Consider the following 27,484-nt stretch of genomic DNA (forward strand, 5'->3'; position numbering starts at 1 on the left):
CGTTCCAACTGGAGAATGGTGCCTTGGGTGGTGTGGTACGTCGTAGATACGTACTGACAAATCCTGCCTGGGGATAGCGAGAGATGATTTGAACCCTCGTAAACATCTCTCGGCGTGTCAGCACAGGGGATTCACTTGCTGCGATTCTCGGCAAGGTGATTGACTGCGAGATTTCGGGGTGTCATTTCCTTTTCCTGTGGGGTCAGGCACTTCTGGCATGCCATGGATTCGGCTGAGAAAGATTGCGTAGATTGCTAATCAATCTTTGACCATACACGGATAGATGAGTTTGTCCCAGCACACATATGCTGGGTAGCATTTCGCCTGGCATTGATAGCCTGGTGAGAATGTCTTTTGGACCATTCGGTTGTATTTACTAGTGTATGAATCACATCCACTGGTAGTCGATCGTCAGCGCGAAATGTACAGACCAGGTTGCCTTTCACCCCTGCTGGGATTCTTATATCATTTCTTGTACATAGGGTAAGGTGATGTGGGGTCCGGAAGGGTCCTGCTCCCATGGAGGCCGTAAAGCGGTAAACCCCAGCTTTTGCTATGAAGCTAGTTGTGAGTTCCGTTAGCATGCTTCCTCTGTTGTGAAGCAATGGATCAGGAGACTTACACTTCTCCAATTCTCGACTCGCCGACCGTTTGGCGGCTCAACTCCTCTGCCTTGATCTAGATTGCCGTCAAGCCTTGGGGATCCATGGCAACTCCGTGAATCTTGGCCGCCCCGTGGAGAGAATTTGCGTCTGGCTAAACATTGAGCCATGAAGTCTGTCTAAATTGATCGGTTCTGGATGCCAAAGTTATCTGGATCCTCTTGAGTGCCAGAATCTGAAAGCCAACGAGACAGACGCCCTTATGGTGCTTCTTCGTGGCGCAGCGTGTCTGTGTTATGGACGCTGATGAAGGTATCCCCTTCCAGGGACCCGATTATCTACCCGAAGAGACAACTTTCGGACAGCCTTGGTAAATTCACATTCAGGTTCGCCTGATGACCTAATTGCTTTCTTGATGTACCAGCTCCCCAGGATTCTATTCAAAATCCATCAGCAGATTTTGAGCTTCGAGCACCTGAGAGCGACATGTTGGATTTTCACACCTCAGCCGTCGTGCATGTGTCTTGGGATTCGCCGAAGGAGGAGGAGACGCCGGTATAGTGTGCCAAAACCTGTTGTCCTCAACGCCGTCTTCTGGTAGGTATCTCTCCACGCTGATTCCTAGACGTGTCAGGTAAATTCAATCTATATCTGCCCATTTGGGTTAGATCGTGTGAAGCATCCACTAGGCCCCATTCGGGTTGGCTTAAGAGCTGAGTTTTTATCACTCTCGCATTTATTCACCACCTTCTCTGCCCGCTGTCTCGCAATGGATATGGGGCTTCGTTCCCTCAATCATTCCAGACAGGGCAGTCGAGAGAATGAATGCTATATGTCAGATGAAACAACTACGATCCCACAGTTATCGTTCTCGGGCGGGTACAAAACGTGCAGATGTAAGTGCCCAGATCATCCAGTCAAAACCAATCTTGCAATCTTCTCCGAACTGCATTTGCCTAGAGAGTCCTGGCATGCCCTTACAGCGCCTAGTGAGACATATAAAATGCGATGAGGCAGTCCAATTCTGTCGGCAAGGCGTCTGATCTGACAGATTTCGCCGTTATCTGGACCATGCTACCAATACACCGACCACCAAGCACGTCGTGTACATTATTCCTGGGACGTTTGACCCCTCTACAGCAATCACATTGCATGAGCGTCGAGCTTTGTGGCACTTCCAATATTGGATCGCCTATCAAATTGAAGGCTCCCTCAGACTGGCTTTTGATCGACGATCGTGCCGCGACTGATCTAGGGTGATGTGATGGTCCAGGAGGCAGTAGTGGGGTTAAGTGCTTCTCATGAACACCACCTTGACTGTGCTTTTGCCTGCCCATGCATTTCCGACAATGCACTCCACTTGTATCAGAAGGAGCGTCAATAAGTGATCCAGCTCGATTCTCCCGGCCTTTTTTTGACTTGATTATGTCCGCCAGGATCATACTTTGCTTCCCGCGATGCCCTGCTTGGTAAGTTCGGAGTAGTGAACCGACATGCTCTGTCATGTATGAAGATGATTGCAGATTGGGGTGACCGTACTTCCACGTCAAAGCATGCTTGCGTTTTCGAGTCGTTTTGACCAATACTTCTCCTAACAATTCAGGCTCAACTCATCGAGGCAGATGTGGACGATGTCGAAATAGAACGTCTTGGATTGGTTGAATGACTGCAAGAGATTCCGGATTGGCTTTTATCTGTGCGGCCGAGGCTTTTCCACACCTCCAAAATTTCTCAACCCAGGTCTGAGACCTTTTTCGATGAGCTTAGGTGTACTACGAGCACAACATCCGGGTGCCTTCAAGAGTACGTCCACAGTTTCAACCTGCGTACCATGCGACCTGTGCAAATTATGGTACATGAAAAGAGGCTATATCTATGGTATGGACCCTAGAAGGGGGACAGATAGCTGGGCCAGGCGGCCCTATCCCGGGAATACCAATTCGGCCACCGGCTGTGATTGATGTGGCCGTCAGAGTCGATAGCAACGATTTCATTCGACTGAGTCGCATTCCTGGGAGGCGAGGTGTCTGACAAGATTACCTGTCCGAGAGACGGATAACTCTGAGCGTCCCAGGTATTGCTGTAGAATGCTTCCCAGAAGACAACGACGAACCCGCAAATCCGTGGCCTTTGGCTGATCAGAGTTCTCAGCGGGAAACACGGTAGTGAGAGGTCGCCTGATGTGTGTTGTCAGTCGAAGCACGGAGAAAACAGACCAAGTCCGTTGTTTCCGTTGAAAGACCGAGTCGTCTCATGACCGCGATATCGTTCATCCTCTCGGGGCCTTTGGCAAGTCTTTAGCATGGCCAAGAAGTCGCTCAATATCACGCATGCCGCGCCATGGCCTTCATCTTGCAAATAGCTCAGCCAAAAAGAACAACCGCCTTACTGCGGTTGAGAACTGTAGACAAAGCTCACATTTCAAGACCTCATGATCAATAATCATGGATGGGCTGGATATCGGCTCGTGAGATCCACCTGCCCTTCTTTCTTCCGCATTTCTTGGAAGCTTGGGGAAGCTTGGGATACCGAACCCTGCGCGAACCTCTTGTCTCCGCCTTCCTGGCATTTATAAACTCCCGAGTCCTCTTTTCTGATTTCTCGGAAGGAAGGATCCGCAACTTAGTAAGATGTGGGTATTCGGCTGGCGCTTCTACAATAAGATTGACTGGGCGGAGCCGCCAGGGTTTTCGGCCTCAGCGGCTCAATCAGCAAACTAGCTACCTCTGCCCTGCAATTTGGAGAATGTTCTTGCAGAATTCCAACCTCCCAACAAGTGGCCGACACGGCGGGTTTGACCGCCATGTTCGTCCCCTACAATGGCGAGACACAGCGTTTCAATGTTCGTGTATCCGACCAGCGCAGACACAGCGCGAAGGCATTTCAACGGCGTAGACGCGAGAATGCGATCAGATTTAAGCAACACCCCGATACGGAAATCATCGGGTCGCCGGCATCTACGCAGATATCGAGCACATCACCAACCTCAAGTGAATTGCTCTCCACGGATGATGAGAGCAATGATTATGATGACCAAGACGTTGAAGAAATTGCTACTGCAACTCTTGAACATCAGCCACCTGTGTCGACGAGCACAACAACCCGCTCCAATGCCGGAGACACACCTGACAACGGCGACCACCAACCTCAGCAGCTCGGCCACGATCAATCCATGACGCTGTCTGTTACGCACAAACTGAGAGCGATATCTCGCAGCGACATGACCTTTGGAGGATTTCGAGTGGATCCTTTCAGATCTTATCCCATCAAATGGCGAGAATATTTCCCTGCAGTCACCGACTTTTGCAGGATAGTCGTCGCCCCCAGGCCAAACTACTTTCAATTTGTCATGGAGAACGACGTCTTATTTGAAGCCATCGTAACCTACTGTCTATGCGTGATGCCCGCAACGACTCCTCAGACACAGATGGCGCTGATGTACCACTATGGGGGCACCATGTCAAAAGTGAGCAGGTTTCTTTCATCGGGCTCCAAAGAGGCAAGCGATGCGGTGATTCTCGCCATATGCAACCTTGCTGTTATTTGCGTAAGTGTGGTTTGTTAGTTCCATTTCAAACTGTGAGTGCTGAGGCTCGTCCTAGGCTTATCGTGGTGATGACGAGCACTTTCAAACACATCTAGACGGCATCCACCAACTCATCAAGTTACGAGGCGGGAAAGATGCCTTTGAAACGGAAGGCTCCTGGGTCAACATGGCGTTGATAGCGTGGGTGTCACAAGAACCTTTTAGCTACCGTGGACCCTGTTTACTGACACCACCACCACCACCAGCATCGAAGCACTCGCCCTCGTTCCATCGCGCAAACAACCCAGAACGGCAACGGTCGAAACAACTCTGACTGAAGTTGAATCCAAGCCCACAATCCATATCAGCTCCAGAACACCAGTCTATCCAGAACATCCGTTTTCTGCTGAACTCTGTGCCCTCATCTCAAGGCTGCCTGAAGGGTTTCGAGAAGTAGCCTTGACTGGCCGGGTCTCAATCCAGCTGATAAATAGACTGGAGATCACTCGGAGCCAGGTGGTGCATTTGATGGCCACGGCGACAGATGATGAGCGGGATAGGGATTGGCAGGCCTTGATGCTTGCGTCGAGCCCACTCGAGCGAATGGGATGGTTTGCAGTTCTGGTCTTCCATCTTCGCAGCTCAACACATTACGACAATTGTAAGAGCCTGGCCAAGGCAGTCTTGGAATGTGCTCAGCAGCGCTACTATACCGTAGCTGAAAATGAATGGATCCTCTGGGGTGCCTGTCTTCTCATTGCGACACCTGACCCAGAAAGAGTTCTGACAGCGCAACGGCACAATATCATTGCATGGCTGAAGCGACGAAAGGCGCTGCTATCCTACCCACGAATGAATGCTATCGCCAACAAGTTCTTGTGGAGCGATGGTCTCAGCGACGGCTTGCGGACAATTATCATGGATAGGCTGACTAGCTAGTCCTGGTCCAGGAAAACATCCAGGAGTCCAAAGCATCCTGAAAAGTAACGGTGCCGGTGCATACGGACACCTGATGGGGCCCATCGCACAAATCCACCATCAATGTAAGGCAGGATACTTTACGAGAGAATCGAAAGTATTAATATTAGGCTCTTCAAGGCAGTTCTACTTGAGAAGAGAAGAGATGAACGGTCGGTGGTTGTGGGCGCAACCCGGCGGGAAACGCGGCACCCGAAGCTCTCCACACGCCAATGTGTGGGCAACGGGGCAGATGCCGCAATCTGCCACCACCGATATCGTCCGAGAAAATAGGACGTACTTAATTCGACGCTCACGACGACAATGTCTATTTTGTTCATTCTTTGATAGCGCGCCTTTTGCTGGGATTAACAGTGTTTGGATTTTGCGGAAATCGAAAAAATTGAAAGCAAAGGCGTTCACTACAGGTCAAACACAGATCAATTAATCATCCATTATCTGGCCCGCACTCAAAGAACGAGACTCGAAAGGATAAAATGTCTCCGAAAGGGCCATACAAGCTGGTCACAGTCAACACAGCTCCCGAGCGAGCAAAGAGACTGGTTGGTCGTGTTGTTGAAGATCTCAAGGATCAATACACCATTCAACACGTCGCCAACTGTGAAAGTACGACATCCCTGTTGCTCCTGGTAGTTGTTTGTGGATGATGCTGACACCGTCGCTTGTAGCCATTGACGCTGTCGAAGCAACGGTGAAAGAGATCAAACCCGACATTCTGGTACGTGTGGTTGCATGCTGTCGGCCCCCCAGCGGGGGACATTTTCTCACCTCTCCAGACCGGCCATGGCAGACAGGTCGCTGACTTGAAATGAAATTGACAGTTCTGCGCCTCGATGTGGACGCCCGAGGAAAGCGGGCGCATTCTCCAGATAGCCAAGGACAACGTCCCGGGAATCAAGACGCATGCTATCCCTCAAGGCTTGCAGGTCGAAAAGGGCCCTGACGCAGTCGTCGCACATCTCAAGGAGAAGATCCCCCTCATTCTGGAGTGAAGAATTTCTAGAAAGGAGAGACGAGTCGTTGAGAGCATGGCCAGTGTCCTTACGCGATACACGTCAAGAATCACCTAGAACCTAGACTAGAACTATCCAATAAAGATCACAGCCAGTCAAGTGCTGTCGTGTGATATGCTGGAATGAGCATGGCGGCCAAGGAGAGACGCCCCGGTTGTGAGTGCGGCATGCTTGTGCTATTCTAGTGCTAATGCTCGCCTGAGCGCTGATGTTGTTGCTCATCTGTGTCTCCATACCCACTATCAGTTCAATGTCCATCCACCTCTACCAGTCTTGATGTTGAGCCTCATTTGGCTGGAGCTACGGTGTCTCATGCTCACAGCACACTGTCCGCAGTCCAGTCCACGGCCACAGCACCAGCCTCGACTCCCGCCGAGGATACACACCACGTCAGTCGCCTCTTCTCCTGGTCAGTTACTCTCCTGCTGTGAGGGCGCAAGTCAGTGCTCTCTCTAGTCTTCCGGCGTCGGCGGCTTCATCCCCGCTAAACCTGCCATGTGTGGCCCTTAACTATGTAGCTGGTTCGCTCGCTAAAAGAAATATGTCCGATGATCGGGTGTCACCAATTGCCTCCCTCCAACTCTCCCACTCGCCGTTGCTCATCGGCAGTGTAAACTGCCGAATGGATTGAACAGAAGTTACGAGTTCGTACTTGAAACTCTACAGCTCTACCAGCTTGTGTGCGGGATGTCCTGTCATCGTGCTCCCGTCATCCCCGGCCTCCCCGGCCTGTCCAGTCAACCGACCGACCCCACATACAGCCGTGCGGCAATCGATCTCGGCTTCAAATTGTGGCTCACCTGGGCACACTTTTGCTTGCTCGACCAAGAGATATGGTAGAATAAACACTACAAAAAATATTTGTTCGCCTCGTAGTCACGACGGACGTTGATTAGTCTTGGCGATACACCAGCACCACAAACCACCATGCATCCAGACGTACAGTCGTTAAAGATATGCATCTTGGGTGCAGGCATGGGCGGGCTCACGTGTGCCCTCGCCCTAGCACGCGCCGGGTTCAACAACATCACCATCTTCGAGGTGGCATCGAACCTCGGATTTGTCGGGGCAGGCATCCAGATGGCACCCAACATGGCTCGGATTCTCGACCGGCTAGGCGTTTGGGACGACATCTTCAAGGACGCCGTGGTTCTCAACGAGACCAGCATCCGCCAAGGATCTACAGACACCGAACTCGGACACGTCGACCTGAGATACATCAAGGAGGCGTACCAATACCCGCACACAGTAGGTCATCGCGCGACCTTGGCAAGCGAGCTGTACAACGGCTGCAAGCGAGAATCCGACAAGATCAAATTCGAGTTCGGCACGACGTGTGAAAACGTGAGGTTTGGCGCCAAACCCTCCTTCACCGCGGTCCCTCGCCACCAGGGCGTCCCCTACGAGGTGGAGTGCGACGTCCTCCTGGGTGCCGACGGGGTCAAGTCGAACACGCGCGTTGCGATGCTGAGAGAGCTCAACGTCGAGGCCGAAGTCAAGGACACGGCGCAAGCGGCGTACCGAATCATGCTCACGCGCGAGCAGCTGTCGTCGGACCCGGAACTGCTCGCGCTCATCGACGCGGACAAGGTGATCCGCTGGATCGGCGAGAAGCGCCACATCATCGCGTACCCGGTGTCGTCGAAGCAGATCTACAACCTCTCGACGACGCAGCCGGACGTGAATTTTGCCGCCGCACCCTCGGCGACCTACACCACCAAGGGATCCAAGAAGGCCATGCTGGACGTCTTTGGGGACTTTTGCCCCATGATCCACCGCATGCTGGACCTTGTGCCGGAGGGCGAGGTGTGCGAGTGGAAACTGAGAGTGCACGCGCCCCTGCCGACGTGGGTTCACGGGAGCGTGGCGCTCGTCGGTGACGCTTGCCACCCGACTCTACCTCACATGGCGCAGGGGGCGGCCCAGGCGATCGAGGACGCCGGTGTGATAGCCGTAGTGCTGGCGGCGCTCCCGTCGGGTGCTGGGCCATCTGAGATCAACCAAGCGCTGAAGATTTACGAACAGGTTCGCAAGGAGCGCGCAGAGACACTGGTCGAGTTGGCCGCCGCGAGTGGGAGGGCGTTGCATCTCGGTGAAGGCAAGGCGAAGGAAGAGAGAGATAAGCAGTTCGCGGCGTTGAAAGAGGGAAAGGGTCCTGTGCCTGATAAATGGGCCGATGCAGATATACAGAAGATGGTCTACGGTGTTGACTGTATGGAAGAAGCCGAGAAGATTGTCAGAGGATACTCCTTTTCGAGGGATTCTTGACATGACTTGACATGACTTCACATCATATATATCGTATGCTGTTCAGGACAAGTTGGTACTCACGTACGAAATGTTGCAAATATGATACAAAGGATGTCTGTTTGAATCTCGCTTCGTACCTACCTAGTATAGGTTTCAATTTAAACGTCTCCGCAGCTCGATGTGAAGGTCCTGGTGACTACACTTATCACTCTGATATGAAATGTGAATATGGTTACGATCCCCACAACAAGTCTCCACCGCCGCCGCCGCCGCCGCCGCCACCGCCTCCACCACAGCACGAACTTTGTAAACATCAGAAGTCCCCACGAATGTTCTGGCCCAAAATCCAGTTAGGTACAGTAATGCGCGGACATGGCCTCAACTTGAGTGTACACAGAATTTTACGTTCAAAATGATCGGTCTGGAGGCGCAGGGCCTGTGAGGAGGTTTCTTCGATCACAGACTTCGCTGCTTTAACGCAATCGGCAGGGAAATCTCCTGTCGGATGCGGCGATCCGTGCCGCCGCTTTGAAGGATTTCTAAGTCAGGCAGCAAACATCCTCCGATATGTGTACATACAGCGTCTATCCGCCCAACTTCAGCCTGATGATGTTGCTCACTTAGTCCAACCTTCAGCCATTCGAAGGAGTGAGGTTTGGATGTCATTATTTTCCTCTTCAAAGCACGACGGCCAGGCCAGCAAATTCTCGGATTTGAGATCTAATGGCTGAAGTGGTCGGCGTCATTGCCAGTGGTGCTGCAATCGTCAGCCTTGCCCGCGAGATCTTCGAAAGTGTGTACAAATTGCAACGTCTCTTGACCGCCATCCAAGATGCTCCACATGAACTGAAAACCATTTTGGAGGAAATCGCTATTGTGACAGATATCCTCGTCCAGTGTTCAGAGTCTCCACACACTCTCCCGACCGACCCCAAGCAGCACGTGGCGAGAGACCCAGCTCTCCTCCATTGTGAAACAGCGTGTAAGCACTTACACGCCATCATATCTGAAATAGAAGAGGGGACGAGGGGTTCGAAATGGCGCTCTAGGTGGTCTAGCGTCGTAGCGGTACTGAAAGAGAAAAAGATCGCAAACCTTATGGCAAGGCTGGAAAGAGCAAAGTCAACTCTTGCGCTTGCGCAAGTCCTACGTCTCCAGTAAGCTCCTACTCCTTCAGCAAACAGTACGGACTGACAACTACAAGGACTCTTGAACAAGAGAAGCGCGGCCCGAAGGAAGGACCCTGCTTGACTCCTACCGTACAAACACCTCAGCTTGTCAGCAGTAGCATCGGCATACGTCAAAATGGAAACAAGGATGTTCATAAACCTTATAGCGAGACACATTTTCACCTGGGTATTGGGGTCCTCGTGGTACGGCAGTCGAAGACCACCAGAGCAGTACCTCTTTCTTCTCTGGAAGGAACCACTGAAACCATGGTCCAGTTTCGCTTTTCAGATTGGTTCCTAAGGTGGGGATTCAAGATTGCCGTCGGTCGAGAGTTTGGGGCTTTCAAAACCACGATAATACCCCAGCGCCTTGTACCCGAGGACTCGGCCATATTCCAAGCCTGTGCCCTCGGTGATGATGAGGCTGTAGCAAGACTCATCCGAGAAGGCAAAGCCTCTCCCTTTGATACCACCAGCAGTGGCGTTACTCCCCTCCTGGTAAGAAGGCATCAAATATGCATTCCTCCTTGAATCCCCATCGCTGGAAGTTCAGTTACCTGACGTTTTGATATAGGTGGCAGCTGCTTGGCTTCATCCGAGTATCAGCAAGCAGCTTTTGGAGTATGGCGCGGATGATTCCGCGTCAATCCAATACTATGATTTTTCTTTGTACGCCATATCTTTATGCCGTCACCTATACATGACATACTGATAGCAACTGCCTAGCAATCCTCTAGTTATGGCCGTTGAGCGCGCTGGCCACTTCCGCTATTTCCTGTTCCCAGGACTGGAAGATTATCGCCTCGAACCTGAAAGATGCCTTGTCCGGATGCGCGAGACAATGCGCGTACTCACTGAACACGGTAGTGTCGACGTCCATCAATATTACAACCCTGACGAAGATGGCTATTCTGCCCTGCACCATTTTCGAGGCTCTTCCGAGGACTTCTCGTGGCTGATCAAACGTGACGATACGTTTATGACTGCCAGAGACTGGGACCACCACCTTGCATCCATTGTCTTACAGCAGACTCAAATGTTTCCGAATGACTCTTTTCCGGCAGCCTTCAGCAAAGTATCAGACATGAAATTTCTGGCAGGATACAAAGACTCTTCTGGTTCAAGTCTATTACATTATCTACTCGACACAAACTTCGGAACAAAGCCTGGCTTTTGGCATAATGGCCTCGATATTTTCACGTTCGTCAGGCCACTCCTTGAACATGGCGCTGACCCGGGGGCGCGCAATGACCGAGGTTACACTCCGTTGATGAATTTTGCTCGAACTATTCGGCGGCATTGGTGTATGCTCCTGTTGCCCGATATTCAAGTTGTGACCGAGGTTTGCTCTGAGTTTTTTGCACGATGGGTTGAGGTTCTCAAATCTTGTGATATCGATCTTCATCATTATCGTTCCCGAGAAGTTGAATCTGGGGCAGAGAGATTCGCGAGTTGTCTGGATATTCACCAGTTCCAGGAACCCAGCTACGCTTTCAGTGGGGCTAAGCATTGGTTCGTAAGGCTTGTTTTTGAACAGGTTGATCCGCATCAAGAGCTTCAGATCAAATTGGAGTTAAAATCCAAAGATAAGGACAAGATAATGCCCGGAACTTGGCCTGGTGAATTTCTGGATACTATTTAGTATAACAGAAGGTCATTGAATCGCACACTACAACAGTGAATCCCGGTTTGATCAATCTGGATACTGCACTCACATCTACCGTCCATCTACAGGCAGGTGTTGTACTTGTGATAGTTCTGACCTTTTTTAATTTGTTTCGAACTCTACGCAACGCCCGCAAGAATGATTATAACATTAACCTTCGTGACTCTGCGAAAGATGAATACGGCTGGCGGGGGCAGTGCAGTATGTTTGTGATGATTTTTGTGTTTGATAATTACCTAGATCACTTTGTCCTTGAAAATATACCTCACTGTTTCTGAGCCAACGAAATCCTTCCCTGATCATCATAGACAATCTCCCTCATCCTCACGGACCTCAGGTGATCGACGCCGTTACTCAGCTCGCAGTCGTGGTAGAAAAGGTACCATCTGCCCTTGTACTCGACGATGCTGTGGTGGGTGGTCCAGCCGACGACGGGCTCCAGAATGCGTCCGGCGTACGTGAACGGGCCGTAGGGGTTGTCCCCGATGGCGTAGACGAGGTAATGCGTGTCGCCGGTCGAGTAGCTGAAGTAGTACTTCCCCTTGTACTTGTGCATCCAGGGGGCCTCGAAGAAGCGGCGGTCGTGGTCGTCGGCGACCAGGGGCGCGCCGTTCTCGTCGACGACCTGCACCTGTCGCACCGGCTCGGCGAACCCGTGCATGTCGTCGGACAGCCTGGCGACGCGGCACGAGAGCGCGGGGACGTCAGAGCCCTTGGGTTCTTGCGGGCCGGACATGGAAGGGTCGAAGGTGTCGTTGTCCTTCCAGCACTGCAGCTGCCCGCCCCAGATGCCGCCGAAGTAGAGGTACACCCGGCCGCCGTCGTCGTCATCGTCGACGAAGCTGGCCGGGTCGATGCTGTAGCTCCCCGGGATCGGGCTGGGGTCGGGCTTGAAGGGCCCGCTGGGCCTGTCGGACTCGGCGACCCCGATGCGGAAGATGCCCTCCTTGTCGCGCGCCGGGAAGTACAGGTAGTACCTCCCGTTCTTGGTCGCGGCGTCGGGCGCCCAGAGCTGTTTGGAGACCCACGGCACGTCGTCGGCCTTGAGCACCACGCCGTGGTCCGTCACGGGCCCGTTGAACTCGCTCAGGGACAGGACATGGTAGTCGGCCATGTCGTATTGGTCGCCATTGTCGTTGAATTGGATGTCTGTTTCTCGGTCCTGGGTACAATGACTGATAAGCAACGGCGACGAAGGAGAGGAAGTATCCCGGTGCCACGCTATGCCATGCTTTGGGTTTCCCGCCGTGCCAGATGTATGAGGCAATGGAAGAAGGGAAGGGCCTGAGAGTCGTGACTCGTGATGGTTTGATTGATTTAAAAAAGCGATGAAATCAACATGACTTGCTCAATGCCTCCCACTCGGACGATTTACACAACTGAAAAGAAAATACGAAACTCACATGAGATGGATAGACGTATATCTTGCCCTCAAACACATGCGCCGATGGATCCGCCGTGTAGATGTGGGTCACTAAAGGGTCGGATGCCATGACGGCACGGCAGTCGGGCCTTTTTTGTGTGTGTGTGCTCTACGATATCAGACCCAAAGAGAAACAGAATCGAGAACAGGACGGCAAAAGTCAGTCGCGGTGATTTTCTGTCCTTTTATGATAAATAATGGCAGTCCTTTAGGTTTTATTCGCGGCGAGTGGTGGGCGTCGAGGGTATTTAAGTCGATTCTATTTAGCCAGATTTAGCCGGGGAGCCGGAGGGACGGATAGTCCTAAGTACCAGTTAGTGAGCCCTTTCTTCGACGGTACGATACAATGTCTAGATACGAGGCCCTTAGGATTTCTTGATGCTTACCTACTAGCGGACAGTACACGGAGAATCTGGTGTTGGGACTAACCTCGCTATCAACGGAGTGCATTCCCCTTGAACATCTTCGTTTGGCGTTTATGGGGTTTGAAGTATCACTGCCACGGCCGTAGTTGACTATCACTATCGCCATTAACCAGTGAAAGGGCTGCCAGGCCCAAGGCTTCAGAGACAAGGCTGGACTAGCTAAGGTAGTTACGTGCATACAGATAGGTACTTTGTAGTTCTTAAGCCCCCTTATGGGTTACCTAATTGAAGTCGAAGATGGCATTATATAATACCTTCTGCGACGAGAGATACTCCGAAACGCAGCCAGCCATAGGCGCCTTCGGTACCTTCACCTCCCCCCTCCCCCGTACTGGCTTAATTTATGATTACTGCTCCGAACCAGATTCAGCTATAACACCTTTATCTACTCCGTACCAGTTAATGATTACTAGGTAAATTGCTCGTTGCGTTCTCGGGGTGCCTCGCGCACGCCTTGCCCGCATTAGTGCACATGCCCAAAGAGGCAATTTTGACTCTGCCTGATCGCACCACCTGTGGCTGCGTCGACCGGAGTGATTGGTACGGCTTCTCTGCCAAGGGGGGGCGGAAGTGGCACAAATGTCACTCCTCCCTGGTCTCGATGGCCTTGACCCTGCAGCAGAGGGCCGGCCGACGACTATCACGAAGATCATAACTGCACATACTTCAGTTGACCGGCCCCGTTGGTTTTGACATATCTGCCATCTTCGAGTCTTCATGCTGCGCTCTCCAAGAAAGCCCCCATGTCTGCTGGCAGCTGGCAGCTGGCAACTGGTCAATTCGTGTTTGACGTTGACAAGTCACAATGATAGAGATCGACTTCATCCAGTATAACCCCTCGCAGGGCCCTCGACAGCGAGACCTAGACCGATTGCGCGCCATATCCCACGCCGCCCGGGTGACCCACGAGAACCGCAGGCGGTCCACCAAGCGCCATGTCATCGCCCTTAACCGCGGCCAGTCCAGTATTGACCGTCATGACAAAACCGACCGAGAGGAGGAAGACCGCTATGAAGAAGTCGTGGGAGAGCCAATTCTAGTAGTCTCAGCAGCCTTCCAGGGCAACTCGGATCCATTCTCATGTGTCGCAATCAACATCACATCGGAGCTGAACAGAGTCCTCACCTTCGCCAGAGACGTTGTTCTGCAGGCACATTACACCCCTTTCGCGATCCGCACAATGTCGTACCAAACAGCCAGCCGTTTCGAACAGCCGACCGTTGGAAGAGCCTGGGCCGACATATCCGCGAGCCTCCGCGACGAGGGCACTGCTCTTGCTCGCCTGACGACCTACAGCCAGCTCCTGAGCAACTGCGTGGCTGACCCCAAGGAGTTGAGAACTTTGGTGTTGCGGATGCGCCAACGAAGTCTTTACCTGCTGCGCAAAAAGCTGGAAGGTCACTCGAAACTGTCTGAAGCTGAAGAGAGGGGCAATTTGAAGCGGCACATATTTGGACTCTTCGACGCTGAATGTTTCTGCGGGGACACGGAAGCCGCTCTTGTTCATGGTAAGGCCTTGCAACAGCTGACGAATGAGAGCAACACGCTCGACATCCCTCTGGCACAGAGGCTGCTCTATATCATTTGCCACACGGCAGCCTCCAGAGGACAGAGAACCCTGTCGACCGTCAGTAAATGGATCATACAAAAGTTCGACGTCATATTTGAGAGGAGCCTGCCATCCCAGCCCCTGGGTGTCTTGAAAGTTCCATACGTCCATACGAATGTCACCTTGCCCGAGTTGCAAGATGTGTTTGTGGGAGTCAGGTATTTAGCAGAGTGGACCTTGCGAGAACCACAGACAGACGACTCAGAAGCCATTGATTCTGCAAAGGAAAAGGAGGCGGCTTTCCTGTATGCAACGGTGCAGGCTCTGGTCAACATGAGCCGCCTCAACGACATGTACCACGACCTCGTCGAAGCCGTGTGGATGGCTGATGCCGGCGATGGCGAGAGATACACTCAAGTAGGACTGGCTGTAGCTCTGAACTACATGACTCGGAAGCTGTTTGGCGACTTGACCATCAACGGTGTCAACGTGCGGGATTTCTCGGCTGTTCATATGGAGCAGCTGAAGTCAGCCTTGCAACTGGCATACACCTCTAGCAGCCCCGAGGATTACGCCTTCTTCGCACCAGCACACTTGTGGCTTCTATTTATCGGAGCTTCATGCGAACACAAGGGGAAAGAGAAGAAGCCGCTTGCTGACATGTGGTTCAGTCCACTCCTCATGTTTCAGGCTAGGGCCATGGGAGTGGTGAGTTGGTCACAAATGCGTGCGCTGGCTGAGCAGTTCTTATACACCAGTGCACTTGAACCGGACGGTGGCCTCTGGTTCGTTTCCCTCATGAAGCGGTTGGAGTACTCATCGCCTCAAAGCAAGCTGGCTATGCTGGCCAAATTTCCCTGGTTTCTCAAGCACAAAGGTGGACTGCGTCGAAGCGAGGAAGGCTTGTTCTAGACTGAGGTCGATAATAGATGGTAGGAGGACATAACGAAGTCGTTCCATCCCGGATCGTGGTCGAAATGACTCTTCTCAGAGGTGAGCTTATCATATCAGGATTTAGGAAACAGTGCTATCTATGTCTCTTCGGGATCATGTGCCAAGCATAGTTCGCTCCACATATGCCGTATCCAAGGCTAGGTCAATGGATATTACATGGATAAAAGAGTCTGCGAGATGGACAAACCGCCATGTCAGATGATGAACAAGGTGCAATGGAATGAAAAGCCGAGCTTGATGGTGTGAGCGACATCGGCAGCTTCTGAGCGGGGGTTGTGGCTCGAGTTAGAGACAATTGAGACGGCGAATCAGGAGCAGAAGCGCCGGGGGCTCTAGGCACATTAGACAGGTCTAAGCCCCTCAAGTACCTTAACTAGTTGATGAAATACTTGACCTGATGCCTCCGAATCGACACCTCAAGCAGTGTACCTTGACACTGGACGGGAGCTGAGGCATCTCAACTTCAAATATTCAATGCTGACGACGGCATCAAATACTTCACAGCAATGAAGACCGTGTTCAAGAATGCTCGCATCTTCACCGGCAGTTCTGACAGTGCCGACCACTTCAAGCACTCTTGCATGGTCGTCCAAGACGATGTGATTGAACATGTCGGGTCATGGTCTGACCCCCAAGTAGCAGCTGCGCAGAAAGACGGAGCTGAAGTCTTTGACATGGATCAGCGTACCTTGGCCCCGGGCTTCGTCGACGGGCACATGCACCTGTTGATGTTTGGTTCGTCGCTGCAGAAAATCAGCCTCGACCACTGCAAGACGCTCCAGGACATTCAGGCCACAATCAGACATGCCGCGAAGCAGGACACAACTAAACCCCGGATTCTGTGCCATGAGTGGATGCACTTCATGACCGACTCCAAGGCGCTGGCGAGCGACCTGGACGGACTGGACGAGCTCAACCGGCCCATCTTCGTCGACGCCAAGGATCTGCATTCGACGTGGTGCAATTCGGCAGCGTTGGCTGAGCTGGGCGTCGAAGACATGTCCGACCCTCCAGGCGGGCAAATCCACCGTGACGAACAGGGCAATGCTACGGGGCTACTTAGTGAGGCCGCGGCGATCACCATCGTGTGGCCTCATCTCGCCAAGGTGGCGTCGATGGAAGAAAAGAAAACCGCAATCAGGAAGGCCGTCAAGACCTACAATGCGGCGGGTTATACGGGCATGGTGGAAATGGCCATGGACGAAAATGCATTCGCCGCCTTGCTGGAACTGAGGGCGCAAGAGCCATTGTCGATACGTCTGGCCATGCACTGGCTGATATACCCATCGGAGACCAACGAGGAGAGTCTGGTGCAAGTGGACCGGGCGATCGACCTCTGGAGGCAGTACAACTTGACCACCTCGCCCGACTTTCGCATTGCCGGCATCAAGGTGATCGGGGACGGTGTGATCGACGCGTGTACAGCAGCGTTACTACAGCCGTACGCGTCCAACGGTGTCAGCTGTGAGCCACTGTGGAACGCGGACCACCTGAAGGCAGTCGTTCAAAGGGCGGACGCTGCGGGCATGCAATGCGCACTGCATGCCATTGGAGACGCGACGATCAAAATGGCCATCGACGTGCTCGAGACGGTTGCATCCAGTGGTCGACGGCACCGCATCGAGCATCTTGAGCTTACCTCGCGTGGGGACGCCAAACGGCTTCAGGAGGCTGGCATCACTGCTTCCATCCAGGCAGTCCACGCCGACCCCTCGATACTGCGAGAGTGGAACAATCTTCTGGGAGAGGAGAGGCGGGGGCGGGCATTTGCTTATCGGGAATTTCTGGACGAACAGGTGCATCTGGCTCTCGGTACGGATGCTCCTACTGCTCCAAATCTACCACTGCCAAATCTGTATACTGCGACGACCAGACGCTCGGCCAGAGAGCCGTCTTCGGATGAGGTGGTCAATAAACACTTCGCCCTGCCTCTGCTGAATGCATTTGCTGCGGCCACGCACGGCGCGGCGTATTCGTGCTTCATGGATGAAATCACCGGCAAGCTCGAGCCTGGCAAGAAGGCAGATTTTATTGTTCTCGACATGGAGTGGTCACCAGACGACTTGTTGCGGGCCAAAGTGCTGCAAACGTGGTTCGGAGGGAAAAGAGTTGCACATTCATAAGCTATACCTATCTCGGGGTTGGTGATGGCACATGGTAGCATCCCGTTGCCAAGGATCGCGAAGGATCCGTTGAGGCATTGCCAAATTCATCGTGTCCTTCATCAATCAAGACGACGAGGACGAAACCCCTCTCACCTTTTCGTCACTCTGCTCTGCGAATCCTCCTGCGCAGTCTTTAGCATCTTTGGCTGTCTCGTTGGACGCAGCCCTGGCGTCCTTGCTGTGCTCCTCCACCACGCTTGCTAGGTCGGCCTCGATGTCCTTCGCATCGTCCGTGGCTGCTTTCAGTCTTTCCTGATGGGCCTCGAGGGCATCTTTTGACGCTTAGTTTCGTGAAGCCAGCGTGGGTCTCCTGTGGCCTTACCGGTTCTCTTACCCTCGCCCGATTTGTTGCCCGAGGACATGCTTCCTACCTTTCCTGCTCCGGCGCCGAGAGCTCCTCCAGTAAATTGTATAGTCCTTCCAACGCCGTGACCGACTCCCTGGACGGTGCTGCCCGTCAAACTCTCACCGAGTGGTCCGAATGGTTAGCTGAAGTGTCAACCACGCCTTTGAGTCCGCCGCCGACTGTACGAGAACCACCGAGGGCCAGGACGATGCTTTGTATATGCGAGGTAATCCCTTCGGCTTGGTCTTGAGGGATCTTGTCCGCAAGAGGAATTCTATCGTGTCATAGTCAGCATTCTGGTCCGCCGTTTCGCCGGGGTCTAGCTTACAGGGTCTGCTCTGCGAGTCTGCTGGTTGTTGGGTCACTGGATCACCTGGAGAAAACCTTTAGATCAATAACTCGATTTTCTGCGGCTTTTACCACAGTGAGCTGCCAAGGTTAAGAAAAGAGTATCACCTCGAGCGTCCAAAACGCAGGCGAGAGCACGGGATGGTACGGACACGACATCATGTCGCGGCTTACCTGCTGCTTGATGGTCGTGACGTAAAACCATGATGAGGCTGGTCATGACGATATCTCACAGCGGCGCCTGAAGGATTTCCACAGGCGGAGAGAAGACAAGCAGGGATCACGGACATGAAAGGAGAGCTGATTCCATTGGTGTCATTCACTGCAAACTGCGGGATGCGGAGAGACAGAACAGGCCCCGCCAAACCTTCCTCTTCAGTCCCTTCCATATATCGTCTCCTTCGCCTTGATCGCGATGTCGACTCAGACACGCTCAATGAACAGTCTGCACCCTCGTCTTCTCCTGCTCAACTTGCTTTTCCGACATAAAAGGCGCCGCGAATCCATATGTCTTGTACCCCTGAGAATAGTCCTTACCTTCGACGCGTTCTGCACCTCTGATTAGCTTACGCTTCTCAGACAAAAGGCTGTAAGTCATCTTACCGCTATCAGGGGGGAAATTCTCCCTTCTATGCTTGTAATATTGCTGTCGGAGATTCTCCCCGTCACTCTTCCCATGGTAAGTCGCATAGATCATGCTTCTGCTGGTGTTTGTTCGATTGGGCCCGCTCCGATGTGCAAGGTGACTTCCGAACAACAGCACATCACCCGGATGCAGTGGGACTTTGGTCCACTCGTGGCCATCTTGCCACGCTTGAGAAATGGCGCCTCCGTGTGACAGCTCAACGTCCATCTTATGGGACCCTGGGACAACTTCGATACACCCGTTCTCTGGCGTGGCTTCGTCAACGGAGAAGTTGGCCGTCAAATGTTCAATCCTGCCGATATGGTCATATGCAGGAGCATCGAGATGTGCAGCGAACCCATTTCCAAAGGGAAGCTTGTAATTGATCTTGTCCTTGAACAGGAGCATATCCTGCGTTAAAGATTTGTCAGTTATTTCAGCCACTTTGCCTGCCATCACTCCGACCCGGCCTTCTCATGTGGAATCAACTCACTTCTCCAGAAATGGTCTTCAGTATCTGCGCGATCGCATCACCACACAACAGCTCTTTAAACTCGGGGTGGTAATCGACAAAGTTCTCCGTCCTCATCAACTGTCGTTCTCCACTAACATTCACCTCGTGATACGGCATCCATTTCCCCTTCGCGGCGGGCCACTCTTTGACCTCTTTCGTCCACAGCTGCAACTCTTTCGGGTCAACAAGACCGTGTTCCTCCGCTCGGAGCAACAAGTACCCATCACGGTGGTACTGCTCTACAAGAGCCTGAGTCGGCACAAAGGAGGTCATCTCGGACACTCCGCCAAGAAGTGTTTAAGGTATGGGTACAGAACGGTCACCTGTACTAAACAGAAGAGTCTAGCCCGGCTGATCTCTCCCCTAGTACGGAGCAGGCACAACTCAATATGTGTCACTTATCGCTATCATAGTGTCTCACGCCCGCTCCCTTGCTGTGGTTTAAGTACAGCCAATCCGCCGACTTCTCCTGGACGACCGGGCTTCGTGCCGCAACTCCACGTGACTCCGCTTTCGACACCCATTGGATGACTCCTTCAAATCACCATATCGACATTCGTGCCGACACTGACCATACCATCGGCACTGGTCCGACCAGACATTGCTCATCCTCTGTCACATTCTTGCTCAGGGTATGTTGAGCAGAATGGGGGCGGAGAAGGAGCCGAGTCCACCACCACGGAGCTGGACCCAGGGAGTATGGGTTTCTTTCTTTTCGGAGTTCTTGGGCGTCTCGAATCCACCCGCCCAGGCAGGGCGTTTCCTCGATCAGTTCGTGCGACGCAGTCCGACTTTCTCGGGTCGCAATCCGCTTCCCCAGCCAGACGCACCTCTGAAATCAAGAAGGCTCACAGGCAACCATCAACACTCCAGCATCAACAAAGAGGCTCAGGACGATCGGCGAACGATAGAATAATATATATTGGAACGGTGAACCCTCTGGCTTTTCAAATCTCGCCATTCTCCCATTCCACAAGCACCCAAACCACAAGCAACAACGAACGAACGCACGCACACACACGCCGCCCCGACCCGGTACAACAGTGTGCATTGCACGGCCAGTACCCCCCCAAGTAAGCAAGTACAATTGAGTACAGGTTTAAGTGCAGCAAACTGCCCAACACAGCCCACGATGCTCTCTTCAATCGAAACCCACGCCGAATTGACGATCCGTCACCTCTTCGGCTTCATCACCGCCCAAGGCCACACAGACTACATAGGCGAAGCGGTGTCGCAGCTCGAGCACTCCCTGCAGTGCGCCCAACTGGCCGTCGAGGCCGGTGCTGACGACGACACGGTCCTCGGCTCCCTGCTCCACGACGTCGGCCGCTTCATCCCCGCCGCCGACAGGATGCCCGCCATGATCGCCCCCAACGGCACCTACGTCGGCCGCGAGTCCCACGAGGCCCTGGGCGAGAAGTACCTCCGCTCGCTCGGCTTCAGCGACAAGATCTGCCAGTTGGTCGGCGCCCACGTCATGGCGAAGCGGTACTTGACTGCCGTGGACAAAGACTACTACGACGGCTTGAGCCAGTCGAGCAAGACGACGTTGAAGTTTCAGGTGAGTTGAGGGGGCGCTAGCCTTGCCCTGCCTGCCTACCCTATACCTATCTACCTACTTACCTACCTACCTGGTGTTTCTATTCCCTTTATTTCATGTTTTGCCGCCCGTGTCTGGGGTTTTTTTCTCGGTTGCCCTGCGCTATATGTACCACAGTGTGCGGAGTGATGGGTGACAAAAGACTTATCATGCCTACAATTACGCTAACGCTTGCTCCAGGGTGGGACGTTTACCGAGGACCAAGTCCGCGAAGCAGAGAAAGATCCTCTTCTCATGGCCAAACTCGCCGTTCGGAGATGGGATGACATGGCCAAGATTCCTAACCAAGAGACTCTCCCACTAGAGTACTATGGAAAAATGGCCACCAAAAGCTTAATCGGTAAGCCTAAACAAAACCCCCCAACCCCAGTCTTTTACTACGCCCAAGTCTTGTGTCATTCATATCATGTCCTCATCAGGCCTTATTAGAGTCACGATCTGCATTTGAACTCCACGGCCGAACATATAAACTCCCTACGCGACCATCGGTGGCAATCTGCATCGATGGGTTCGACCCCGAGTATCTGTCACAGGGCATCTCCGATGGTATCCTCCCCAACATGGCAGAGATGGTCAAGTCTGGATTCTCGACAGTCGCAAACTGCACCATGCCATCCTTCACCAACCCGAATAACGTCTCCATCATCACAGGTGCACCAACCTCCAAGCACGGTATTGCCGGTAACTTCTTCCTGGACCAAGTCACTCGTGAAGAACACATGGTTCTAGACGACTCTCTACTCCGCGGATCGACGATCCTCGAGCAAATGTCAAACCGAGGTGTGCGGGTAGCGGCTGTCACGGCCAAAGACAAGCTCAGAGCAATTATCAACCACGGTCTCGACTTCAAAGACGCGGGCGCTGTCTGCTTCTCGGCACAGTACGCCGACAAATGCACCCAAGAAGCCAACGGCGTCGAGGACGTTGAGCAATGGCTTGGCCGGCCCACGCCAACTCAGTATTCTGGTGACTTGTCACTTTTCGTGCTCGAAGCCGGAATTAAGCTTCTCGAGGAGGACAAGGCCGATCTGTTCTACCTGACATTGTCGGATTACGTACAACACAAGTACGCTCCTGGCACCAAAGAAGCGAACGAGTTCATGGCCGGAATTGATCGATGCATCGGGAGACTCATTGAACTCGGTGCAGTCGTTGCAGTAACCGGCGACCACGGAATGAGCGACAAGTGCAACGAAGATGGCACTCCCAATGTCTTGTTCTTGGAAACGGAATTGAACAACAAGTTCGGCAAGGACTTTGCCAGGGTCATTTGTCCCATCACTGACCCGTTCGTGAAACATCACGGCGCGCTCGGGTCCTTCGTGCGCGTGCATTTGAATCCGAATGCCACCGCTCCGATTGAAGAGGTGCTCGAGTTCACGAGGACCTTCTCACAAGTTATGCTTGCTCTCGACGGCAAGGCGGCGGCCGATCAATTTGAGATGCCGCTGGACCGCGAAGGCGACTTTGTCGTCGTCTCAGTGAAAAATGCCGTGATAGGCAGCCGGCAGGAGGAGCACGACTTTGCGAATCTGAAAGGCCACCGACTCCGATCGCACGGCGGTCTTTCCGAACAACAAATTCCTTTGCTGAGGTCTCTACCAACCAAGAACCAATCTGGTGATCGACAGTGGCACAACTACGATATTTTCGACATTCTCCTAAACTACTGAGTAGATCGCAGGAAATCTTAATGTGTCTGCATTGAGTTGAAGTCGAAGTCGAAGTTAAATTCCGCGCCAGGAGAGTACAGAAAGTCGTAATTTTCAAGAAACATTGCATCCGTCGGACTCAACCATTGGGTGTCGGGATTGAAGGAAACAGATGGGCCAGCAGGAGCCACAGGTTGTTCTGGGACCTCTCCTTGTGAGAAGCGCTCCAGGAGCTTTTGCATGCTGCTCGCGATGCTTGTCAACAAATGCCGAGGGTGCATGCTTGCTGTAATTTTCTTCAGCACTGCCACCAGGCTTTCCAGAGTCTCCATGATGGGTTCTTTGTCGATTCGAAGGCTCAATGGGTTTTTGATGGTAACTTTTAATAGGAAAACAAATGCAAATGCGATCATAGTGTCGAAGTACGCAGGCAGTCCCTGAATGTAGGATTGGATTTCCTGATCTGCAACGATCACAGCTAGGATTGAGGTTGCAGAGTGGATGGCCATGTTCGCAAATTCTTCCAGGTCGGAGTCGAGATGGAGTTGCTCGTCATTGGGTGAAGGCGCCCGCCGAAACACATGTGAGCACAGATATAGTTTTGCGAAGTGGTAGTGCAAGCCAACTCCTTTGCGGGGGTAGTTACCGACCGAAGAATTGTACCCAAAGCGTTCCTGCCAGTCTGCTCTCCACGTATCCAGCGCAATACTCAGCCGTCTAATGTGTGGGGTCAAATGCCCGGACAAGTGAGCTTCGGGGTCGAGGCTGAACTGGTCAAAGACGCGAGTAGTGATGGTCCAGATCTCAACCTGGCTCACCAGTCGAGAGTCTTCCTCGGTGGCAAAATCGGATTTCAGGAATTCACTCGGCGGAGTGACTGAGCCGAAGTCGCGGGTCAGGGGTGGTCTCCCGTACGTAATGGAGAAATGATGGTCGCAGACAAAGACGAGGTAGTAGAGACGTGTGCGGAGGTAGCAAGCCCTTTTCTCATGCGGAGATTTGGGTATACATCGGTGTAAGTTCAGTTCTCCAGCAAGACGGGCGGCTGAGGGTGGTCGCTTCAGTCAGCAAGGCTTCCATGAGGTCAGACGCCTGGTGGGACAGTGGGCGCCTACCTGTGCCAACCAATGTCCACGAAATATCACTCAACCAGAATGCACCAATGCAGAGAGCCCTCACGTCATCATGAGTGTTCCTCTTTGAGAACATTCTTGTCGAAGCCAAATTGACAAAATGCTGGTAGCATGCTTGATAGTGCGAGGACGGAGTGTGAAGGGCTCCAACGGCACAGATTGCAGCCGTCAGAAGAGGCGAGCTTTTTCTAACGCTTGCCAGTGAATCATGTTCGTCCAGGATCCTGTAAAGGAAGTGATCCAGCCGTTGATAGTACAGCGTAAAGAAGGATTCGGCATCGACCATGCTGATCACCCCGCAATGGATGATGTCGAACTCACCAGCCATTTGGGTTCGGAAGGCACTCGGCGAAGCGTCGGAGACCTCTGAGACGACGGACGCAGGCACGACGCCGGGCCCTCTGTTCAAGTCCATGACAACTTCCCAGCTTTGCTGATTATGTTGCTTCTCCTGTAGATGACGGTGCTGCGCTGGGGCGGCTATGGCTCCTCCCATGGCTCCGTGGATTTGAGCCGGTGTCGTGCTTTCCTGAGGACTGACATATGTCGAACCATTTGACGCGGAAACATTGCACTGTTGGTTGAGCCTGCCTATGTTGTCCTCGAGTTGTCGTAGCTTCTGTTCAATGGTGGCCTTCCAGCTTTTGGCACCGGTGTCAGTCCTGAACGAACTATGCGGCCGGGTTTCACTTACGCCACATCGCCCTCTAAGAGCATCTGTAGACTCCTGTTCACCACACAAGACAAGCCCCTTTTCCTACATCGCGTACATGGCGGTGTGCCATCGGTCATGTGACATTTGATCTTCTGTTTCCGGCAGGCCACACAGGCCGTGATCTTCCGGCTGATGTCGATGGGCTTGCGGTCACCGAAAGACTCCCTCAGCGCCTGTGCGGCGGATGCGCCGACCTCTATGTCGGCCTCCATTGCGATCCGGGCAGAATTAGCTGTAGGCGCATGAGACGGCGATGACAGCCATGCCTATGAATGTGATGACTCGGACTTACTCGTGGCGGGATCGATGAGGTGATGATGTTGTCGTCGGGCGTTGGCCAATCACCAGCCAAAAATCCAGCCCTGCACGTGCGAATGACCCGACGCCCATTGGCCCAGCGGAACAACTATTTTCCTCCACCTCCGGGTACCACCAACACCAAGATTGTCTCTATTGCCCGCCCTGGACGTCGCTCGACCTCCGATCTGGAGAACGGAGTCGACCGCAGCGTGCAGGTCTGGACTGCGGGCTTCATGCCGCAGAAAACCACGTCTCAGTTGTTTCACGTTTTGCCTTCGATCTTCTCAATGGTCTCCCTCATTCAACAACCCATGCACGTGTTGAGCATCCAAAACTCCATTCGTTTTGGTCTTCGTTGCTCGCATATCAGCCATCTTCTCTATTGAGATCTCATTATGCCGCGACGGGGCTTGGCCCGAGGTCGAACAAGGCTGAGTGAACCCTCTGTATGACAGGGAGCTGGTATATCTAGAGTCAGTCAAGCCTGAGAAGCTGCAACTCGACAAGGCGCTTCAGCAGAGTCGAGTCGAGACCAGCCGCGATCTTCGACGGAGAACAGATCATAAGAAACAACATTCGCAACTTGCCACTGTCACAGTACACCTTACATCACCGCCGAAAATGCAGGGCTCATCGTACTTCTCTAAGTTGAAATTCTTGATCGTTGCCGGCGTTGGCCTCTTCGGAGATGGATACTTGAACATCAGCATTGGACTTGGTGAGACTTTCATCGTCCCTACAGTGAACCCTTTCTGATCCATTCCAGTTGTCCCAATGCTCGGCTACCTCTATTTCGAGGATGAGAAAAACAAAATTCCTACCCTATCAGGAAGTCTCATCAAGTCTGCCCTCGCTATCGGCATGATGTGTGGTCAAGTGGCTTTTGGAGTCTTTGGCGATGCTCTCGGACGCCACAAGATCTATGGAAAGGAACTGATGTTCACAATCTTTGGCACTCTGATGGTCATTCTGATGCCCTGGGGCCACATCTCCCACCAAAGCGTGCTTGCATGGATGACTGTCTTCCGTATTGTCACTGGCTTCGGCACTGGAGGAGGTAAGGTTTCCGTTGGTGGAACACCCGCCGCAGCTACTGATGCGTCGCAGATTATCCAATGACCTCGTCTCTGTCTGCTGAACACACACCGATGGGCTCCCGTGCGAAACTTGTAGGATCAATCTTTTCCTTCATCGGTCTAGGAAGTATGGCTTCAAGTATCGTCTACCTGGTGCTTCTAGCTGCGTTCAAGTCCTCGGTGCAGGAAAACATCCGCCACCTCCAATGGGTCTGGCGATTGCTCTTTGGCATTGGCCTCGTCCCTCCCCTCTGTACCTTGTACTTCCGCTTGACAATGCCCGAGAGCAAACCATATGAAAAATGTATGCATGTCACAATCTGCCCGTCAATTGTCAGCGCTGATGAGTCTCCAGATGTCGCGAATGAGACTTCACTGAAACAAATTGGTCAGCGTGGTCTTCATCAGCAGTGGCGAGATTTCAGAGAATATTTCTCCGAGTGGAAACACGCCAAAGTACTATTTGGTGTCAGTGCAGCCTGGTTCCTCTTGTGAGTTTGTCCCTTGGAAGAGCCCTTAACGAGATCCATGTTTTGAACTTCCATAATAGCGACATTGCATACTACGGGATCAACCTGAACCAGTCTATTGTGTTATCAAAGATTGGCTACGGCAAAGCCGCTACGCCGTGGGGCACTCTGTGGAACACGGCCGTCGGCAACATCATTGTTTCTTCTGCTGTAAGTTCCCCAAGCACCAATCGACCGGCACAACCGTCTGCATACATTGAGGCTGATGGCGTTGTGTGTATATCAGGGATACCTGCCTGGCTTCTACGTCGGCATCTTCCTCCCTGACCTTGTCGGCAGAGTCAGCCAACAATTCTGGTGCAGCGTTGGCGTAGTTATTTTCTATGCTATCTGGGCCGGCGTATCCAACCACACTTCCACCGGAGGACTTATCACCATTTTCACCCTCTCGCAGCTTGTTCTGAACATGGGTCCGAACGTCACGACCTTCCTCTTGCCCGTCGAGGTCTTTCCCACTCGTGTTCGAGGCACCGCCCACGGCATTGCTGCCGCGTCAGGGAAAGCCGGTGCGATCGTCACATCGTTCGCGTTCGGCTTTCTGACCGACGCCATCGGCCTCCCAGGCGTTCTCGGCTTCCTCGCCGGTATCATGGCTCTATGCGCAGCTGTGACTTTGTTAATCCCAGAGACCAAAGGACGAAGTATTGACGAGATTGAACGTGGTGTTTTGTATGGTGACGACGACGGCATCAAAAGCGTCGGAACCCCAAGTTCTGCCGCTTCTCCCGAGTTGGAAGGCCGCGATCAGATCTTCCCCAAGACTGTCGAGGTTTAAGAACTTGGAAGACGACATGATCATATGTCGGTCGTCTGAAGCAGTTGACAGCTCTTGGAACGGGGTTTTGAACGGAATGGGAACGGAGGGTAATGAAGATCTCGACGCTCGTACCTTCCCTTGATGGATATCTCTGAATATCATTGCTTT

At 52.8% G+C, this 27,484-nt stretch overlaps 12 protein-coding genes across 12 annotated transcripts; 8 read left to right on the top strand and 4 right to left on the bottom strand.

Annotated features, from left to right (window-relative positions):
* Positions 1-3,405: 3,405 nt before the first annotated feature.
* On the top strand, positions 3,406-5,067 carry PV08_08380 (uncharacterized protein; the record flags this gene model as incomplete). The annotated part of the gene is made up of 3 exons (XM_016382706.1): positions 3,406-4,149; positions 4,205-4,329; positions 4,395-5,067. 3 exons carry the CDS (start codon positions 3,406-3,408, stop codon positions 5,065-5,067), a joined length of 1,542 nt encoding a protein of 513 aa, XP_016233409.1.
* Positions 5,068-5,582: 515 nt separating this feature from the next.
* On the top strand, positions 5,583-6,098 carry PV08_08381 (uncharacterized protein; the record flags this gene model as incomplete). Its single annotated transcript, XM_016382707.1, has 3 exons — positions 5,583-5,712; positions 5,775-5,824; positions 5,928-6,098. The coding sequence occupies 3 exons, from the start codon at positions 5,583-5,585 to the stop codon at positions 6,096-6,098; spliced, it is 351 nt and encodes a 116-aa protein (XP_016233410.1).
* A 948-nt stretch (positions 6,099-7,046) lies between these two features.
* On the top strand, positions 7,047-8,387 carry PV08_08382 (uncharacterized protein; the record flags this gene model as incomplete). Its single annotated transcript, XM_016382708.1, has 1 exon — positions 7,047-8,387. One exon carries the CDS (start codon positions 7,047-7,049, stop codon positions 8,385-8,387), a length of 1,341 nt encoding a protein of 446 aa, XP_016233411.1.
* Positions 8,388-9,092: 705 nt separating this feature from the next.
* Positions 9,093-11,180, top strand: PV08_08383 (uncharacterized protein; the record flags this gene model as incomplete). The annotated part of the gene is made up of 4 exons (XM_016382709.1): positions 9,093-9,526; positions 9,574-10,036; positions 10,113-10,207; positions 10,265-11,180. The coding sequence occupies 4 exons, from the start codon at positions 9,093-9,095 to the stop codon at positions 11,178-11,180; spliced, it is 1,908 nt and encodes a 635-aa protein (XP_016233412.1).
* Positions 11,181-11,469: 289 nt separating this feature from the next.
* On the bottom strand, positions 11,470-12,697 carry PV08_08384 (uncharacterized protein; the record flags this gene model as incomplete). The annotated part of the gene is made up of 2 exons (XM_016382710.1): positions 11,470-12,366; positions 12,608-12,697. 2 exons carry the CDS (start codon positions 12,695-12,697, stop codon positions 11,470-11,472), a joined length of 987 nt encoding a protein of 328 aa, XP_016233413.1.
* Positions 12,698-13,857: 1,160 nt separating this feature from the next.
* Positions 13,858-15,513, top strand: PV08_08385 (uncharacterized protein; the record flags this gene model as incomplete). Its single annotated transcript, XM_016382711.1, has 1 exon — positions 13,858-15,513. The coding sequence occupies one exon, from the start codon at positions 13,858-13,860 to the stop codon at positions 15,511-15,513; it is 1,656 nt and encodes a 551-aa protein (XP_016233414.1).
* A 548-nt stretch (positions 15,514-16,061) lies between these two features.
* PV08_08386 (uncharacterized protein) lies at positions 16,062-17,678 on the top strand (the record flags this gene model as incomplete). Its single annotated transcript, XM_016382712.1, has 1 exon — positions 16,062-17,678. The coding sequence occupies one exon, from the start codon at positions 16,062-16,064 to the stop codon at positions 17,676-17,678; it is 1,617 nt and encodes a 538-aa protein (XP_016233415.1).
* Positions 17,679-17,783: 105 nt separating this feature from the next.
* PV08_08387 (uncharacterized protein) lies at positions 17,784-18,082 on the bottom strand (the record flags this gene model as incomplete). The annotated part of the gene is made up of 2 exons (XM_016382713.1): positions 17,784-17,992; positions 18,043-18,082. The coding sequence occupies 2 exons, from the start codon at positions 18,080-18,082 to the stop codon at positions 17,784-17,786; spliced, it is 249 nt and encodes an 82-aa protein (XP_016233416.1).
* A 765-nt stretch (positions 18,083-18,847) lies between these two features.
* PV08_08388 (uncharacterized protein) lies at positions 18,848-19,826 on the bottom strand (the record flags this gene model as incomplete). The annotated part of the gene is made up of 3 exons (XM_016382714.1): positions 18,848-18,963; positions 19,018-19,450; positions 19,533-19,826. The coding sequence occupies 3 exons, from the start codon at positions 19,824-19,826 to the stop codon at positions 18,848-18,850; spliced, it is 843 nt and encodes a 280-aa protein (XP_016233417.1).
* Positions 19,827-20,685: 859 nt separating this feature from the next.
* On the top strand, positions 20,686-22,826 carry PV08_08389 (phosphonoacetate hydrolase; the record flags this gene model as incomplete). Its single annotated transcript, XM_016382715.1, has 3 exons — positions 20,686-21,114; positions 21,334-21,493; positions 21,583-22,826. 3 exons carry the CDS (start codon positions 20,686-20,688, stop codon positions 22,824-22,826), a joined length of 1,833 nt encoding a protein of 610 aa, XP_016233418.1.
* Positions 22,827-22,843: 17 nt separating this feature from the next.
* PV08_08390 (uncharacterized protein) lies at positions 22,844-24,865 on the bottom strand (the record flags this gene model as incomplete). Its single annotated transcript, XM_016382716.1, has 3 exons — positions 22,844-23,850; positions 23,921-24,579; positions 24,633-24,865. The coding sequence occupies 3 exons, from the start codon at positions 24,863-24,865 to the stop codon at positions 22,844-22,846; spliced, it is 1,899 nt and encodes a 632-aa protein (XP_016233419.1).
* Positions 24,866-25,574: 709 nt separating this feature from the next.
* PV08_08391 (uncharacterized protein) lies at positions 25,575-27,334 on the top strand (the record flags this gene model as incomplete). Its single annotated transcript, XM_016382717.1, has 5 exons — positions 25,575-25,671; positions 25,720-26,010; positions 26,061-26,520; positions 26,580-26,709; positions 26,786-27,334. The coding sequence occupies 5 exons, from the start codon at positions 25,575-25,577 to the stop codon at positions 27,332-27,334; spliced, it is 1,527 nt and encodes a 508-aa protein (XP_016233420.1).
* Between the last annotated feature and the right edge of the window lie 150 nt (positions 27,335-27,484).

Source organism: Exophiala spinifera (genome assembly GCF_000836115.1).
Source record: "Exophiala spinifera strain CBS 89968 unplaced genomic scaffold supercont1.6, whole genome shotgun sequence".
Taxonomy (NCBI): Eukaryota; Fungi; Ascomycota; class Eurotiomycetes; order Chaetothyriales; family Herpotrichiellaceae; genus Exophiala; species Exophiala spinifera.